Raw genomic sequence first — 16,496 nt, 5'->3', positions numbered from 1 at the left:
GACAGGGTCTTGCTGTGTAGTTTAGATTGCTCTTAAACTCAGAGCAGTCCTCCTGTCTCAAGTACCTGAATGCTGAAAATGTAGACATGTGCTACCATACCTAACTTGAAAGATTTCTGAATGTCATAAAATTTCAGGCTTTAATGACTCTACTGAAAAATATGTTTGTAAGCAGGTATGGTGGCATATACCTCTAATCCTAATTACCAGAGAACCTCAGGCAGAAAGATTGCAAATTTGAGTCTCCCTGTGCAATTCACTAAGACCTTGTCTCAGAGTAAAATTCTAGAAATAAAAGGGCTAGGGTAGCTTGGTGGTAGAATGCTTGCCTAACATGTTGTTGGTCCTGGTTCAATCCCTAGTACCTCCAAAAGGCCGAGGGGGGTACTTTCTAGTAGGAAACAAAAGCTTTCTTTATGTGCATATTTTCATAATACATAGGATAATTTCATAGTATTTATGTCTACTGATGAACTATTATTGGTATAATTTTATATTATTTTTTCATATGGAAAATTGAACTCAGGACCTTGCATTTGGCAGGCAAATGCTTATGCTGCTGAGTTATACCTCTGGCCTAAGGTATGATTTTCTTGTCTGATGAATGAACTTCCAAATTTTAAATTATTTCTTTGTAATATAGTTCTCTTGCAAAGAAGTAAAAGTGTTTTTACCTTCTTATGCTGTGCTTTTTAAAAAAGTGTTATAAAAGCCAGCTGTGGCTGATATTTGTTATATTAGGAAGCAGAATTTAAAGCAGTTTTTATATCTTTAGTCAATATTGTGAATTCTATAATTATGTTGTATTTTATAGCATTCAGTATTGGAACCAGAAGCTAACCAGATCCGAGCATCGATTTTAGATATGGCTCACTGCATACGGACCTTCACTGAGGAAATCTCAGATTATTCTAGAAAATTAATTGGAATCGTTCAGCATATTGAAGGAGGAGAACAAATAGTAGAAGATGGAATTGGAATGGCTCACACGGAACATGTATGGATTTTTTTTCTTCTTTTTAAATCTTATCTTTTTTTATTCTCACCTTTTCACCTTCTAGTAAGTATTGCACAATTACAGTGTGCTGATACTGCACTAGTGACTATTTTAAAAGTATGGTTTTCATGGAAGTTGTAAATCCATTATGAAAAGGAGGCAGTGTGTTAGTGTGAAAACTTTTGTGTGGTGGGTAGGGAAGTGTGCAGTGCATATAAAAGGGGTAATAACTTGTATGAGTCAGAGAAGGCTTCTTGGAAGAAGGCATGTCTAATTGGGGATTTGAAGGAGTTTAATCAGGGAGAAGAGTGTGATGAGTGAGCTGTTCTAGAAAGGGTAGACATGTTAAAATGCTGAAAAGTGAGGATTGGACTTACTGAAGACACTTAAAATTCACTCAGCCTCTCAAAACTCTATGGCAAGAAGGTTGGAGGTTGGAGAGTTAAAGGCTAAATCATGAAGATCTTTTTGGTTATGTTAAGACTATGGAACCTCTTTTAGTGCAGTGATGAGCCATTCAAGAATGGATGTAAGAGTGACATAATCAGATTTGCATTTAAAAGATTGCTTTTAAATACAGAAAAAGAATTTGAAGAACAAGATATTGAAGGCAAGAAGATCTATTAAGGCATTGTTAAAAGTTTCTAAATCTGAAATGTTAATGGCCTGTACCACTAGAGTAGTAAGAATGGAGAGTAAGATGGATTTGTAGGTCTTAGCGATTGGTTGTTGATATTAATTGTCAGGTAACTTGGAGGGTCAGACAGACCAGTTAGAAGCTATTATATCAAGTATGATTGAAAAATACAATGAATGTTTATATAAAAAAATTGCCACGGTAAAATACACATTAACATTAATCACTTTTAGAATGCTTTCTCTTGCCTAAGATACACTTATTCTTTCCACTTTCTGAAACAGTTCTGGAAGTTCTCTTTTGTGACTGTCTTTAGTTGTGCTGTTGTGACTACCTTAATATACTGAGTTGATTCAAAACATTTGCCTTTCATGATCATTTTGACTTTGTGATAGAGCCGGAAATTGCACAGTACCAGATTCATTGAATAAGGAAGATGACGATATACCATAATGTTCTGTGTTTCTGTGGATGGCACTTAGTAGCAGCATTCATAGTGTTTTTGATCAGCCCAAGTAAAGACACAAAAGAACACTTGTAGAATTACTTCAGAAAGTAGCAAAAATGATGGAATAAATGTTTTTGAACTGAGGGAGGTATTCTGATGGGGCTAATGGCAGTGTGTCTTTTAATGTAATATATAAAAATTTAAACATTCAATGTGTATTTTGCTCATATCTTATAATAACAAAGTGAGAGATGATAATACTTGGCACAAAGTTGTTTGAATTGAAGTTGGTAAACCCTGAGCAGATTCTGGATACATTTTGCAGTCAGGAGAAATTTGCAGAAGGACTAGTTGTGGTATGTGAAAGAGATGTTAAGGATGACTCCCTATTTTTTCTTTTTGGCTTCAACAACCTGGAGGATGGAATTACCATTTACTGAGATGGAGGTAACTAGGTGTGGGGGTCGGGAAGATTGGAGATTAGGTATTGCATTTTGCTTGAGATGTCATTTATAAACAGTTGGACATTCAGTCTGTAGTTGAAGGAAAAGCTCTACTGTAGAGGTTTAAGTTTTGAAATTTGTAAAGGTATAGATGCATAAAATATTTGTTTAGGTTACATGTGTGTGTTTTCTTAGGTACCAGGTACTGCAGAGAATGCACGATCATGTGTCCGAGCTTATTTTTCTGATCTGCATGAAACTCTGTGTCGTCAAGAAGAAATGGCTTTAAGTGTTGTTGATGCTCATGTTCGTGAAAAACTGATTTGGCTCAGGCAGCAACAAGAAGATATGACTATTTTGTTGTCTCAAGTTTCAACTGCTTGCCTCCATTGTGAAAAAACTTTGCAGCAGGTAAATGGTTTAAATATGGCTATAGCCATAGTTGTAAGGTTAGTTACCAGAGATATACACTATTCTTTTTTCTTTTTTTGAGACAGAGTCTTGCTGTGTAGTGCAGGCTGACCTTGAAATCGCTCATGAAGCCCAGGCTGGTTTCAAACTCATGGTGATCCTCTTGCCTCAGCCTCTGGAGTGCTGGGATTACAGGTGTGCACCACCAGGCTCAGCAGATGTACACTATTCTATTTTATTAATTCAGTGATTATTTGAGCTCTTCTGCATGCATTGATATTATTTTTAGGACATGGTCTGTAATTACAAATTACTGCATTAACCATCTCAATGTCCTGTTCTTCATTTGCCACCTCCATCATAAGCTATTGATTCTAGGAACACTCCAAATTCTTGTCCTCTTCAGTCATACCAAGCTTTATTACTGTTCTTTGCCAAGTATATGCTGTTGTTTCTGCTTAGAGTGTCTGTCTTTTCTGTTAGTAGAAATCTTCCTTTGCCTTCAGTGTTTAGTTAAAATGTTTGCTAATCTTCAGAGCTTTCTCTTCCTTAGTCCTTTTTTTTTTCCCGCTTTTTAGCAAATACTCCCTGCCTCTCTTCTAATTTGATATTTCTTCAGTATTATAGAAAACCCATATTTTGTGGAGGTTGAGGTATTTGTTACCCAATTTGTGAATGATTTGTTTTTTAAACAAATGATAAAATCCTCATTTTGTATCTGCTTTCATAAATGGGGGACATAAGGGTAACTAATGCTGTAGGAATTTTAGAATAGCTGCCATCTACCTTATTTTTATTGGTACACTGCTAATTATTATGTTGATTTCAAGTTATGGTAAGCTAAACCTTTTACTCCTATAATGCCTTTTCTCTGAAATACCTGATTGTACTTACAAGAGTGTGGCCAATTTGTAATCTCATCATTCTTGAGTTGTTTGGTGTTTAGTCCTATTCCATTGAATTATAGCAGTTGATGTGTATGCAGCTTAGTAAGTTGACTGTCAGCTACAGTCCTTTTCTTTTATCATCTGCTTTGTGATTGGGGGTAGAACTCTCTAAACCACTTATCTGTGTAGGCAGCTTGCTTCCCTTTAGGTGCAGTCCATAGGAGCCACTAGAAGGAAGTTGGAAGGCAGGAGGCAGCAAGCTTCCTGTGAATTCCAGTGTTCTTGGGGTTTCAGTGAATGTTACTGCTTACAGAGAGGGGACAGTTTCTCAGAGGTCTGAATTTTAGCTCTAAGCATCCATGATGCTACACTTTACATTGTCTAGTTAATAATTACACCTACTTGGATTATCTGATTTTGGTGGGTTTTTTTTTTTTTTTGAGATCGGATCTTGTGTAGTTTAGGCTGGACTTCAACTCAACATATAGCCCTGGCTCGCTCAAACTTGGGGCAGTCCTGCCTCAACCCCTAAGTGTTGGGGTTACAAGTGTGTGCTACCAAAGCCATCTATATTAAGTTCTTTATGTTCAAGTAACTGGATTATTTATGTCTTCTGATTTGACCTTGAATGATACAGCATGCATTTTTGCCCCTGAAGTGGTCTGTGTGTATCTTGTTCATCTTCATATCTTTAAACTCTTTATATATGGATAGAATTTATTAAATACTTGTTCAACTCATGATGGGTGATCACGCTACACAGCAATTTCAGAATAGAATAATGACTTAACTCATATTTATTTGATTATTTGAGTATTTTCATATTTATGAAATACTTAAATTTTTTTTTAGTTTCTGAAGTAGTCTGTCAAAATAACTGGTTATTTTCAGCACTATATTACTCCATTGTGTTAATGTACCTAAAACTGAGGATTGGATTCCTTTTTTAATGCGGAAACCCTAGTTTTTTTTTTTTTAATTTTATTTAAAAGGAAAAAGAGAAAAAACAAAAGAAGACAAAGCGGTGTAAGGGTATAAGTAATACAGAACTACAAAAAAAAAAAAGTAAGAAATCACCAGTTAATAGATTACATATTATCATCTTAGAGATAGTTGCTCAAGTCACAGTATCAAAGCATACAAAGTGGACATTCAAACAGTGAGACTGCAAACAGTTATATTCAATGATCCAACCAAAAACATTAATATGGTCAGCTATTTAACACCCCTAAACACACTTGCTGTTGTATCCTTTAGAGCTCTTTTTTTCCCTCTCTTTTTTACAACAAAATTTATACATTTTGGGTTTTATTACTCCTTAGTTCTTATTACTTTTTTGGCGGGGGGGGGAGAGAATAAAGTCAAATATGGCAAAACAAAGCTGTCAGTGAAAACTAAAGATAGACATAGCACATGATATAAAAACAGAGTACAAGGTTATCAACAATGGTTACCATAATGTCTCTTGCTTCCTTAAAGAATTGTCTATCTCATTAGGTATTATAAAGTTGATCAAAACAGTAGAGAACAAGACCGATAAAACTTAAGCATTATAAACATTACAGGACTTCCAAAGGAGACAATAGTCAAACCAGAATGGGCATCTTAGTGAATCTTACTGCCTTCAAAGTAGTTGCCTATACCCTCAAACTTGATACTATCATACAGAATGGAACAGAGTCTAATCAGTCAAAACAAGATAGTGCGAGTATTATAGGACTTCAAAACAAGTTAATAGGAAATCAAAAAAACTTATTATTATATATCCTGCTAATTTTTAAAATTTTTCCCCTTAATTAAAAAAACCATAAAAAATAACTAAATAATTTTTTTAATGAATAAGGGAGAGATTGAGATAAAAGAGGACATACCAATATAACAATACAGGTCAAAGCATGACTGTTTCAGCAACCTAGTGCTTCACCACCAAATAACCCGACTTAATAGTAGTTACTATAGTGTCTGTCTTTTTCTTTGAAATATTTGAATAAAACTTCATATACTATAGCTTCAAATATTTCCATATCAAGAAGCCCAGAATAAAGCCTTTCCAATTAATAAGTAAAAAATTTATAAGGCTTCAAGGCCACATAATAGGGAATCATGATTGCCACATATTTTTATATATTTGAATCATTACTTACATTAGGGAAACTATTCAGTATTCACACATGCGAGATTGATTTATTTCACTTATGAGTATGGTCTCAAGCTGCGCCCATTTATTGATAAATATGTCAGTGTCAAAGAACAGCTGAAGAACTTCATGAACACCAAACCAACCCTGCAAAAAATATTGAAAGACAGTTTAGATACACAAAGGAAAAAACCACTAAGCAAAGCAAATAATTAAACAGAACCGAAAGATAAAGATGCAACAGCAGAGAGATAACATTCCTACAATTAACCAGCATTTAACAGTAATAACCATTAATGTAAATGGTCTCAATGCACCAATCAAAAGAAACAGACTAGCAGAATGGATCAAGAAACAAAATCCAACCATATGCTGTTTACAGGAAACCCATCTAACCCAGAAAGATACTCACAGACTGAAAGTCAAAGGATGGAAAACAATCCTTCATGCAGCAGGAATCCAAAAAAAGGCAGGAGTAGCCATTCTGTTTGCAGACAACGTGAACTTTAAACCAACAATGACCATAAAGGACAAAGAAGGTCACTACATACTCGTAAGGGGAAAACTCCAAGAGGAAGAGATAACTATCTTAAATATATACGCACCAAACTCCAGAGCACCCAGTTATATAAAACAATTATTAACAGAAATGAAAACTCAAATTATCAGTAACACAATTGTAACAGGAGACCTTAATACACCACTGACACCAAGGGACAGATCAACCAGACAGAAAATGAGCAAAGAAATAACAGAACTGAATCACACCTGTGAACAAATGGGTTTGATAGACATATACAGAATGTTCCACCCAACAACATCAGAATACACATTCTTCTCAGCAGTACATGGATCATTTTCTAAAATAGACCATATATTAGCTCACAGAACATATTTAAGCAAATGCAAAAGAGTTGAAATCATCCCTTGCATATTATCGGATCATAGCGCTCTGAAATTAGAAATTAATGACAAAGGATACTGCAAAAATTCCGCAAACACATGGAAACTAAATAACACACTCTTGAGTAATCAGTGGGTCACAGAAGAAATTAAAGAAGAAATTAAACAATACCTAAAAGAAAATGAAAATGCAGATACAACTTACCGGAATCTGTGGGATGCAATGAAAGCCGTTCTGAGAGGAAAATTTATTGCACTGAGTTCCCACATCAGGAAAACAGAACGAATACAAGTAAATAACTTGATGCTACACCTCAAACAGCTAGAAAAAGAAGAGCAAGTCAAGCCCAAAGCCAAAAGAAGAGAGGAAATTATAAGAATCAGAGCAGAAATCAATGCAATAGAGACTAAGAAAACAATCCAAAGAATCAACGAATCAAAGAGTTGGTTCTTTGAAAGAATAAATAAAATCGATAAGCCCCTAGCCAACCTTATTAAAAAAAGGAAAGAAAAAGCTCAAATTCATGCAATAAGAAATGAAAAAGGAGAAATCACTACAGACCCAATAGAAATACAGAGGATCATCAACACCTATTTCGAAAACCTCTACTCTCAAAAGTTTGATAACACAGAAGAAATAGACAGATTCTTAGAAGCATATGAAGTACCAAAGCTAGATCAAGAGGATATAAAACTGTTGAATAACCCAATCTCTGCTAATGAAATTGAGAATGTAATTGGGTCCTTGCCCACCAAGAAGAGCCCAGGCCCAGATGGATTCACTGCAGAATTCTACAAGAAATATAAAGAAGACCTAATGCCGACACTCCTCAAACTATTCAATGAAATTGAAAGGGAAGCAATCCTTCCTAAGTCATTCCTGGAAGCAAATATTACTCTAGTACCAAAACCTGAGAAAGACCCAACTATAAAAGAGAACTATAGACCGATCTCCCTAATGAACACAGATGCAAAAATCCTCAATAAAATATTGGCAAATAGGATCCAGCAAATCATCAAGAAGATTATACACCATGACCAGGTGGGATTCATCCCAGGAATGCAAGGATGGTTCAACATACGCAAATCAATAAATGTAATCCACCATATCAATAAAGCCAAAAATAAGAATCACATGATCATCTCTATAGATGCAGAAAAAGCCTTCGATAAGGTCCAACACTTATTCATGATAAGAACTTTACAGAAAATTGGAATAAATGGTCTTTACCTCAATATAATAAAGGCCATTTATGACAAACCAACAGCCAGCATCATACTAAATGGCCAAAAATTGAAAGCCTTTACTTTAAAATCGGGTACAAGACAAGGATGTCCTTTATCACCACTCCTATTTAATATAGTACTGGAAGTACTAGCCAGAGCAATTAGGCAAGAAAGAGAAATAAAAGGGGTAAAGATAGGAAAAGAAGAAGTTAAATTATCATTGTTTGCAGATGACATGATACTCTACATAGAAGACCCCCTAAACTCCATTGAAATACTCTTAGATACAATAAATAAATTCAGTAATGTGGCTGGATACAAAATCAATACTCAGAAATCAATAGCATTCCTATACACGAACAACAAAATTACAGAGAGGGAAATAAGAGAAACTGGACTATTCACATTAGCAAGCAAAAAAATGAAATATTTAGGAATTACTCTTACGAAAGAAGTGAAAGACTTATACAGTGAAAATTATAATACACTGAAAAAGGAAATTGAAGATGATCTCAGAAAATGGAAAGACATCCCTTGCTCATGGATAGGAAGAACAAACATTGTGAAAATGGCCATTCTCCCAAAACTGTTATACAGATTCAATGCAATCCCAATAGAAATACCATCAACATACCTTACAGATCTAGAGAAATCACTCCTAAATTTCATCTGGAACCAGAAGAGACCTAGAATCGCAAAGGCAATTCTAAGCAGCAAAGACAAAGCAGGAGGCATCACAATCCCTGACTTGAAGTTATACTACAAAGCAACAGTAGTAAAATCAACATGGTATTGGAATCAAAACAGAGCTGAAGATCAGTGGAATAGATTAGAAGATACAACCACAACTACGAACACACTCAACCACCTTATTTTTGATAAAGGAGCCAAGCAGGTTCACTGGAAGAACGACAGTCTCTTTAATAAATGGTGCTGGAAAAACTGGCTCTCCATTTGCCGAAAACTAAAGCTAGACCCATGTCTATCACCATGTACTAAATTAAAATCTAAATGGGTCAAAGATCTGAATATTAAAACAGAAACACTAAATCTATTGGAAGACAAAATAGGTAGAAACCTTGGAGACATAGGAGTAGGTAAAGAATTCATGAACAGGACTCAAACCGCATGGGAAATACTTCCCAGAATCAATAACTGGGATCACTTCTTATTAAAAAGTTTCTGCATGTCAAAAGAAATCTCCAGCATAGTGAAAAGAAAACCCACAAACTGGGAAAAGATTTTAGCGAACTCTCTCTCAGACAAGGGACTCTTGTCTAAAACATACAAAGAATTAAAGAAACTCAGACCTCCGAAATTCAAAGATCCAATCCAAAAATGGGCATCTGAGATGAATATGCAATTCTCAGATGAAGAAATGCAAATGGCAAATAAATACATGAAAAAATGCTCATCATCATTGGTCATTAGAGAAATGCAAATTAAAACCACACTGAGATACCATCTCACTCCTGAAAGAATGGCCAGGATCAAGAAAACCGACAACAAATGCTGGAGAGGCTGTGGGGAAAAAGGAACTCTCCTGCACTGCTGGTGGGAGTGTAGACTGGTACAGCCTTTGTGGAGATCTGTCTGGAGATTTCTCAAAAAGTTGGGACTGGAAATCCCATTTATTCCAGCTATTCCACTTCTAGGCATATTCCTAGAAGGACTGAAAGCACCACACCACAGTGATATATGTGCACCTATGTTTATAGCAGCACAATTTGTAATCGCCAGATCTTGGAAACAACCCAAGTGCCCATCAACTGAGGAATGGATCAAAAAGTTGTGGTATTTCTATACAATGGAGTATTATTCAGCTATAAAGAAGGATCACATTGAGATATTTATCAATAAATGGGCACAGCTTGAGACCATACTCATAAGTGAAATAAATCAATCTCGCATGTGTGAATACCGAATAGTTTCCCTAATGTAAGTAATGATTCAAATATATAAAAATATGTGGTAATCATGATTCCCCATTAGGTGGCCTTGAAGCCTTATAAAGTTTTCACTCATTAATTAGAAAGGCTTTATTCTGGGCTTCTTGATATGAAAATATTTGAAGCTAGAGTATATGAAGTTTTACCCAAATATTTCAAGGAAAAAGACACTATGGTAACTACTATTAAGTCAGGTTATAAGGTGGTGAAGTACTAGGTTATTGAAACAGTCATGCTGTGACCTCTATTGTTATATTGTTATGTCCTGTTTTATCTCAATCTCCCCCTTATTGTTTCAAAAAAAAATTATTTAGTCATTTCTTATGTTTGTCTTAATTAAAGAAAAAATTCAAAAAAATTAGGATATATAAATAGTAACTCTTTTCGATTTCCTATTAACTTGTTTTGAAGTCCTGTAGTACTCCCACGATCTTGTTTTGACTGATTAGACTCTGTTCCATTCTATATGATAGTATCAAGTTTGAAGACATAGGCAACTACTTTGAAGACAATAAGATTCACTAAGATACCCATTCTGGTTTGACTATTGTCTTCTTTGGAAGTCCTGTAATGTTTACAATGCCTAAGTTTTATTGGTCTTGTTCTCTACTGTTTTGTCCAACTTTATAATATGTAATAAGATAGACAATTCTTTTTAAGGAAACAAGGGACAACGTTGATAACCATTGTTGATAAACTTGTACTCTGTTCTACACCATGTGCTACGTCTATCCTTGGTATTGACTGACAGCTTTGTTTTGCCATATTTGACTGTATTCTTCCCCCCCCCCCAAAGAAAGTAATAAGCACTAAGGAGTAATAAAATCCAAGATGTGTAAATTTTGTTGTAAAAAAGAGAGGGAAAAAAAAAAAAAGAAAAGGAGCTCTAACGGATATAACAGCAAGTGTGTTTGGGGGTGTTAAATAGCTGACTTTATCAATGTTTTTGGAACTTTGAACACAGCTGTTTGCAGTCTCCCTGTTTGAATGTCCACCTTGTGTTCTTTGATACTGTGATTTGAGGAACTATTTTCAAGAAAATAGTGTGTAATCTACTAGCAGGTAATTTCTTACTGTTATGGTTTTTTGTTTTGTTTTGTTTTGTTTTGTTTTGTAGTTCTGTATTGCATGTACCCTTACGCCGCTTTGGTTTGTTTTGTGTTTTTCTCTTTTTCCTCTTAAATAAAAAAAAAAAAAAAAAAAAAAAGATAAATATGTCAATGTGATCCTTCTTTATAGCTGAGTAATACTCCATTGTATAGGAAAACCACAACTTTTTTATCCATTCCTCAGTTGATGGACACTTGGGTTGTTTCCAAGATCTGGCGATTACAAATTGTGCTTCTATAAACATAGGTGCACATATATCACTGTGGTGTGGTGCTTTCAGTCCTTCTAGGAATACGCTTAGAAGTGGAATAGCTGGAATACATGGGACTTCCAATCCCAGCTTTTTGAGAAATCTCCAGACTGACCTCCACAAAGGTTGTACCAGTCTACACTCCCACCAACAATGTAGGAGAGTTCCTTTTTCCCCACAGCCTCTCCAGCATTTGTTGTTGTTGGTTTTCTTGATCCTGGCCATTCTTTCAGGAGTGAGATGGTATCTCAGTGTGCTTTTAATTTGCATTTCTCTAATGACCAATGATGATGAACATTTTTTCATGTATTTATGTGCCATATGTATTTCTTCATCTGAGAAGTGTGTATTCATCTCAGATGCCCATTTTTGGATTGGATCTTTGAATTTTGGGGGTCTGAGTTTTTTTAATTCTTTATATGTTTTAGACAAGAGTCCCTTGTCTGAGAGAGAGTTCACTAAAATCTTTTCCCAGTTTGTGGGTTTTCTTTTCACTATGCTGGAGATTTCTTTTGACATGCAGAAACTTTTTAATAAGAAGTGGTCCCACTTACTGATTCTGGGAAGTATTTCCCATGCGGTTTGAGTCCTGTTCATGAATTCTCTACCTACTCCTATGTCTTCAAGGTTTCTACCCAATTTGTCTTCCAATAGATTTAGTGTTTCTGTTTTAATATTCAGATCTTTGACCCATTTAGATTTTAATTTAGTACATGGTGATAGACATGGGTCTAGCTTTAGTTTTCGGCAAATGGAGAGCCAGTTTTTCCAGCACCATTTATTAAAGAGACTGTCGTTCTTCCAGTGAACCTGCTTGGCTCCTTTATCAAAGATAAGGTGGTTGAGTGTGTTCGTAGTTGTGGTTGTATCTTCTAATCTATTCCATTGATCTTTGGCTCTGTTTTGATTCCAATACCATGTTGATTTTACTACTGTTGCTTTGTAGTATAACTTCAAGTCAGAGATTGTGATGCCTCCTGCCTTGCCTTTGCTGCTTAGAATTGCCTTTGTTATTCAAGGTCTCTTCTGGTTCCAGATGAAATTTAGGAGTGATTTCTCTAGATCTATAAGGTATGTTGATGGTATTTTTATTGGGATTGCATTGAATCTGTATAACAATCTGGGGAGAATGGCCATTTTCACAATGTTTATTCTTCCTATCCATGAGCAAGGGATGTCTTTCCATTTTCTGACATCATCTTCAATTTCTTTTTTCAGTGTATTATAATTTTCCTTGTATAGGTCTTTCACTTCTTTCGTAAGAATAATTCCTAAATATTTCATTTTTTTGCTTGCTAATGTGAAGAGTGTGCTTTCTTTTATTTCCCTCTGTGTGATTTTGTTGTTCGTGTATAGGAATGCTGTTGATTTCTGAGTATTGATTTTGTATCTAGCTACATTACTGAATTTATTTATTGTATCTAAGAGTCTTTCAATGGAATTTAGGGGGTCTTCTATGTAGAGTATCATGTCATCTGCAAACAATGATAATTTAACTTCTTCTTTTCCTATTTTTATCCCTTTTATTTCTCTCTCTTGCCTAATTGCTCTGGCTAGTACTTGCAGTACTATATTAAATAGGAGTGGTGATAAAGGACATCCTTGTCTTGTGCCTGATTTTAAAGTAAAGGCCTTCAATTTTTGGCCATTTAGTGTGATGCTGGCTGTTGGTTTGTCATAAATGGCCTTTATTATATTGAGTTAAAGACCATCTATTCCAATTTTCTGTAAAGTTCTTATCATGAATTGAATGTTGGACCTTATCGAAGGCTTTTTCTACATCTATAGAAATGATCATGTGATTCTTACTTTTGGCTTTATTGATATGGTGGATTACATTTATTGATTTACCTATGTTGAACCATCCTTGCATTCCTGGGATGAATCCCACTTGGTCATGGTGTATAATCTTCTTGATGATTTGCTGCATCCTATTTGCCAATATTTTATTGAGGATTTTTGCATCTGTGTTCATTAGGGAGATGGGTCTATAGTTCTCTTTTTTAGTTGAGTCTTTCTCAGGTTTTGGTACTGGAGTAATATTTGCTTCTAGGAACGATTTAGGAAGGATTGCTTCCCTTTCAATTTCATTGAAGAGTTTGAGGAGTGTCGGCATTAGGTCTTCTCTGTATTTCTTGTAGAATTCTGCAGTGAATCCATTTGGGCCTGGGATCTTCTTTGTAGGTAAGGGCTTAATTACATTTTCAATTTCATTAACAGAGTTTTGGTTATTCAACAGTTTTACATCCTCTTGATCTAGCTTTGGTACTTCATATGTTTCTAAGAATCTGTCTATTTCTTGTGTGTTATCAAACCTTTGAGAGTAGAGGTTTTCGAAATAGGTGTTGATGATCTTCTGTATTTCTATTGGGTCTGTAGTGATTTCACCTTTTTCATTTCTTATTGCATGAATTTGAGCTTTTTCTTCCCTTTTTTTAGTAAGTTGGCTAGGGGCTTATCGATTTTATTTATTCTTTCAAAGAACCAACTCTTTGATTCATTGATTCTTTGGATTGTTTTCTTAGTCTCTATTGCATTGATTTCTGCTCTGATTTTTATGATTTCCTCTCTTCTTTTGGCTTTGAGCTTGACTTGCTCTTCTTTTTCTAGCTGTTTGAGATGTAGCCTCAAATTATTTATTTGTATTCGTTCTGTTTTCCTGATGTGGGAACCAGTGCAATAAATTTTCCTCTGAGGACAGCTTTCATTGCATCCCACAAATTCCAGTAAGTTGTATCTGCATTTTCATTTTCTTTTAGGTATTGTTTAATTTCGTCTTTGATTTCTTCTGTGACCCACTGATTACTCAAGAGTGTGTTATTCAGTTTCCATGTGTTTGCGGGATTTTTGCAGTATCTTTTATCATTAATTTCTAATTTCATAGTGCTATGATCCGATAACATTCAAGGGATGATTTCAGCTCTTTTGCATTTGTTTAAATATGTTCTGTGAGCTAATATATGGTCTGTTTTAGAGAATGATCCATGTAGTTTTGAGAAGAACGTGTATTCTGATGTTTTTGGGTGGAACATTCTGTATATGTCTATCATGTGTTCATTTGTTTACAGGTGTGATTCAGTTCTGTTATTTCTTTGCTCCTTTTCTGTCTGGTTGATCCGTCCCTTGGTGTCAATAGCATATTAAGGTCTCCTGTTACAATTGTGTTACTGATAATTTGAGTTTTCATTTCTGTTAATAGTTGTTTTATATAACTGGGTGTTCTGGAGTTTGGTGCATACATATTTAAGATAGTTATCTCTTCCTCTTGGAGTTTTCCCCTAACGAGTATGTATGACCTTCTTTGTCCTTTATGGTCATTGCTGGTTTAAAGTTCACGTTGTCTGCAAACAGAATGGCTACTCCTGCTTTTTTTTTGGATTCCTGCTGCATGAAGTATTGTTTTCCATCCTTTGACTTTCAGTCTGTGAGTATCCTTCTGGGTTAGATGGGTTTCCTGTAAATAGCATATGGTTGGATTTTGTTTCTTGATCCATTCTGCTAGTCTGTTTCTTTTCATTGGTGCATTGAGACCATTTACATTAGTGGTTATTACTGTTAAATGCTGGTTTATTGTTGACATGTTATCTCTCTGCTGTTGCATCTTTATCTTTCTGTTCTGTTTAATTATCTGCTTTGCTTAGTGGATTTTTCCTTTGTGTATCTAAACTGTCTTTCAATATTTTTTGCAGGGTTGGCTTGGTGATCATGAAGTTCTTCAGCTGTTCTTTGTCATGGAAGTATCTTATTTCACCATCGATTTTGAATGGTAGTTTTGCAGGGTTCATCAGTCTAGGTTGAAAATCATTTTCCTTTAGGATCTGGAATACTTCACTCCTTGACTTTATTGTTTGTGCTGAGAAGTCTGCAGTAATTCTGATAGGTTTTCCTTTATAAGTGATCTGTCTTTTGTCTCTGACAGCTTTTAATAATCTATTTTTGTGTTGGATTTCTGGGATGGTGATTATTATATGTCTGGGTGTAGTTTTATTTTGGTTATGACTATTTGGAGTTCTATATGCTTCATTGATCCTGATGTCTGTTTCTGATCTCATGCTTGGGAAATTTTCAGCTGTTACTTCTCTAAATATCCTCTTGACATCCTTTATGTTGTCTCCTTCTTTTTCATTAATCCTTATCATTCTTATGTTATTTTTCTTTGCATCGTCTTGTTGAATTGTTGTTTCCTGATTCCTTGTTATTTTTAAAAGATCTTTCCTTTCCTGTTCACTAGCTGAAATCCTGTCTTCAAGGTCTGAAATTCTATCTTCAGTTTCATTGAGGCGGTTTTTACAACTTTCAGTGGAGTTTTTTATTTCCTGTATATCTCTGTGCATCTGCATTATGTATTCTGTTTGTTTCTTATATTGGTCATCTAGGGATTCTTTTTGTTTAGTTCCTCCAATTTTTTACCTGTGTTTTCTTTAGATATATTCAGAATCTCTTTCATTTCTTTTATCATTTCTTCTTTTACCTGGGAGATTATTTTGAGTTTGAATTTCTTTAAAGCTTCCTGGAGTTGCTTGTTAATTTCAGTAGTTATTGTGTCTGATATTTGAGGTGAATGGCATATGTTTTTTTTCTATATACATTGCTCCTAGGGTTTCTTGAGATGGGCTGGAAGTTTGAGGTTGTAATTTGGTCTTTCGTTTTGTCATTTTCCTATATTTCTGTGTTTTAAGTGTTATTTGAAAGCTTCCTTCCCCTTCTATGTTCGCAGCTCCTGAGACTCTGGCACCCCGTTACCCCAAGCCACTGGACCTGTAGAACCAATGGCCCTCTTCTGCCTGTTTAGAACTCCGTAGCTCCAGATAAGCTGGGCTTCAGGGACACTTTGCGTCCACCTGCTTGTTGGAAGCTCCACAGTTCCCCAAGCGCAGCTGGGATGGGGAGGTAGATGTAGATGCCTCAAACCCACTTATCCACTTCACTGCACCCCGAAGCCTGGAGGGTCCCGAACAGTCTGGGCTTTGGGCAGAGTGCACTGGGCACTTACCACAGGCCGCGGGGCCTCTGGAAACTGCGATGCTCCCCTGCTTGCTGAGATATCCACAGTCCTCCAGACACACGGGGAGGCGCATGCAAGCGTCCCAGATCCGC

General features: G+C 35.6%; 1 protein-coding gene across 4 annotated transcripts in view; it reads left to right on the top strand.

Annotated features, from left to right (window-relative positions):
- The window catches only part of Trim23 (tripartite motif containing 23), a 47,200-nt gene that overhangs the window by 10,414 nt on the left and 20,290 nt on the right, over nucleotides 1–16,496 (top strand). Inside the window, exons 5-6 of one of the 4 annotated variants that reach the window (XM_003461594.5) lie at nucleotides 815–997; nucleotides 2,721–2,936. In XM_003461594.5, coding sequence (XP_003461642.2) covers nucleotides 815–997; nucleotides 2,721–2,936 — 399 coding nt within the window. Of the gene's footprint in view, nucleotides 1–814; nucleotides 1,061–1,109; nucleotides 2,530–2,720; nucleotides 2,937–16,496 lie in introns of those variants that run through there. The other 3 variants (XM_063258249.1, XM_063258251.1, XM_013153970.3) reach the window with 3 other exon arrangements.

This window comes from Cavia porcellus, unplaced genomic scaffold (genome assembly GCF_034190915.1).
Source record: "Cavia porcellus strain 051 isolate PalLab524CR breed Dunkin Hartley unplaced genomic scaffold, mCavPor4.1 scaffold_11, whole genome shotgun sequence".
NCBI classification, from domain to species: Eukaryota; Metazoa; Chordata; class Mammalia; order Rodentia; family Caviidae; genus Cavia; species Cavia porcellus.
Note: the sequence above shows the minus strand (reverse complement) of the source record. Positions and strands in the feature narration are given on the sequence as shown.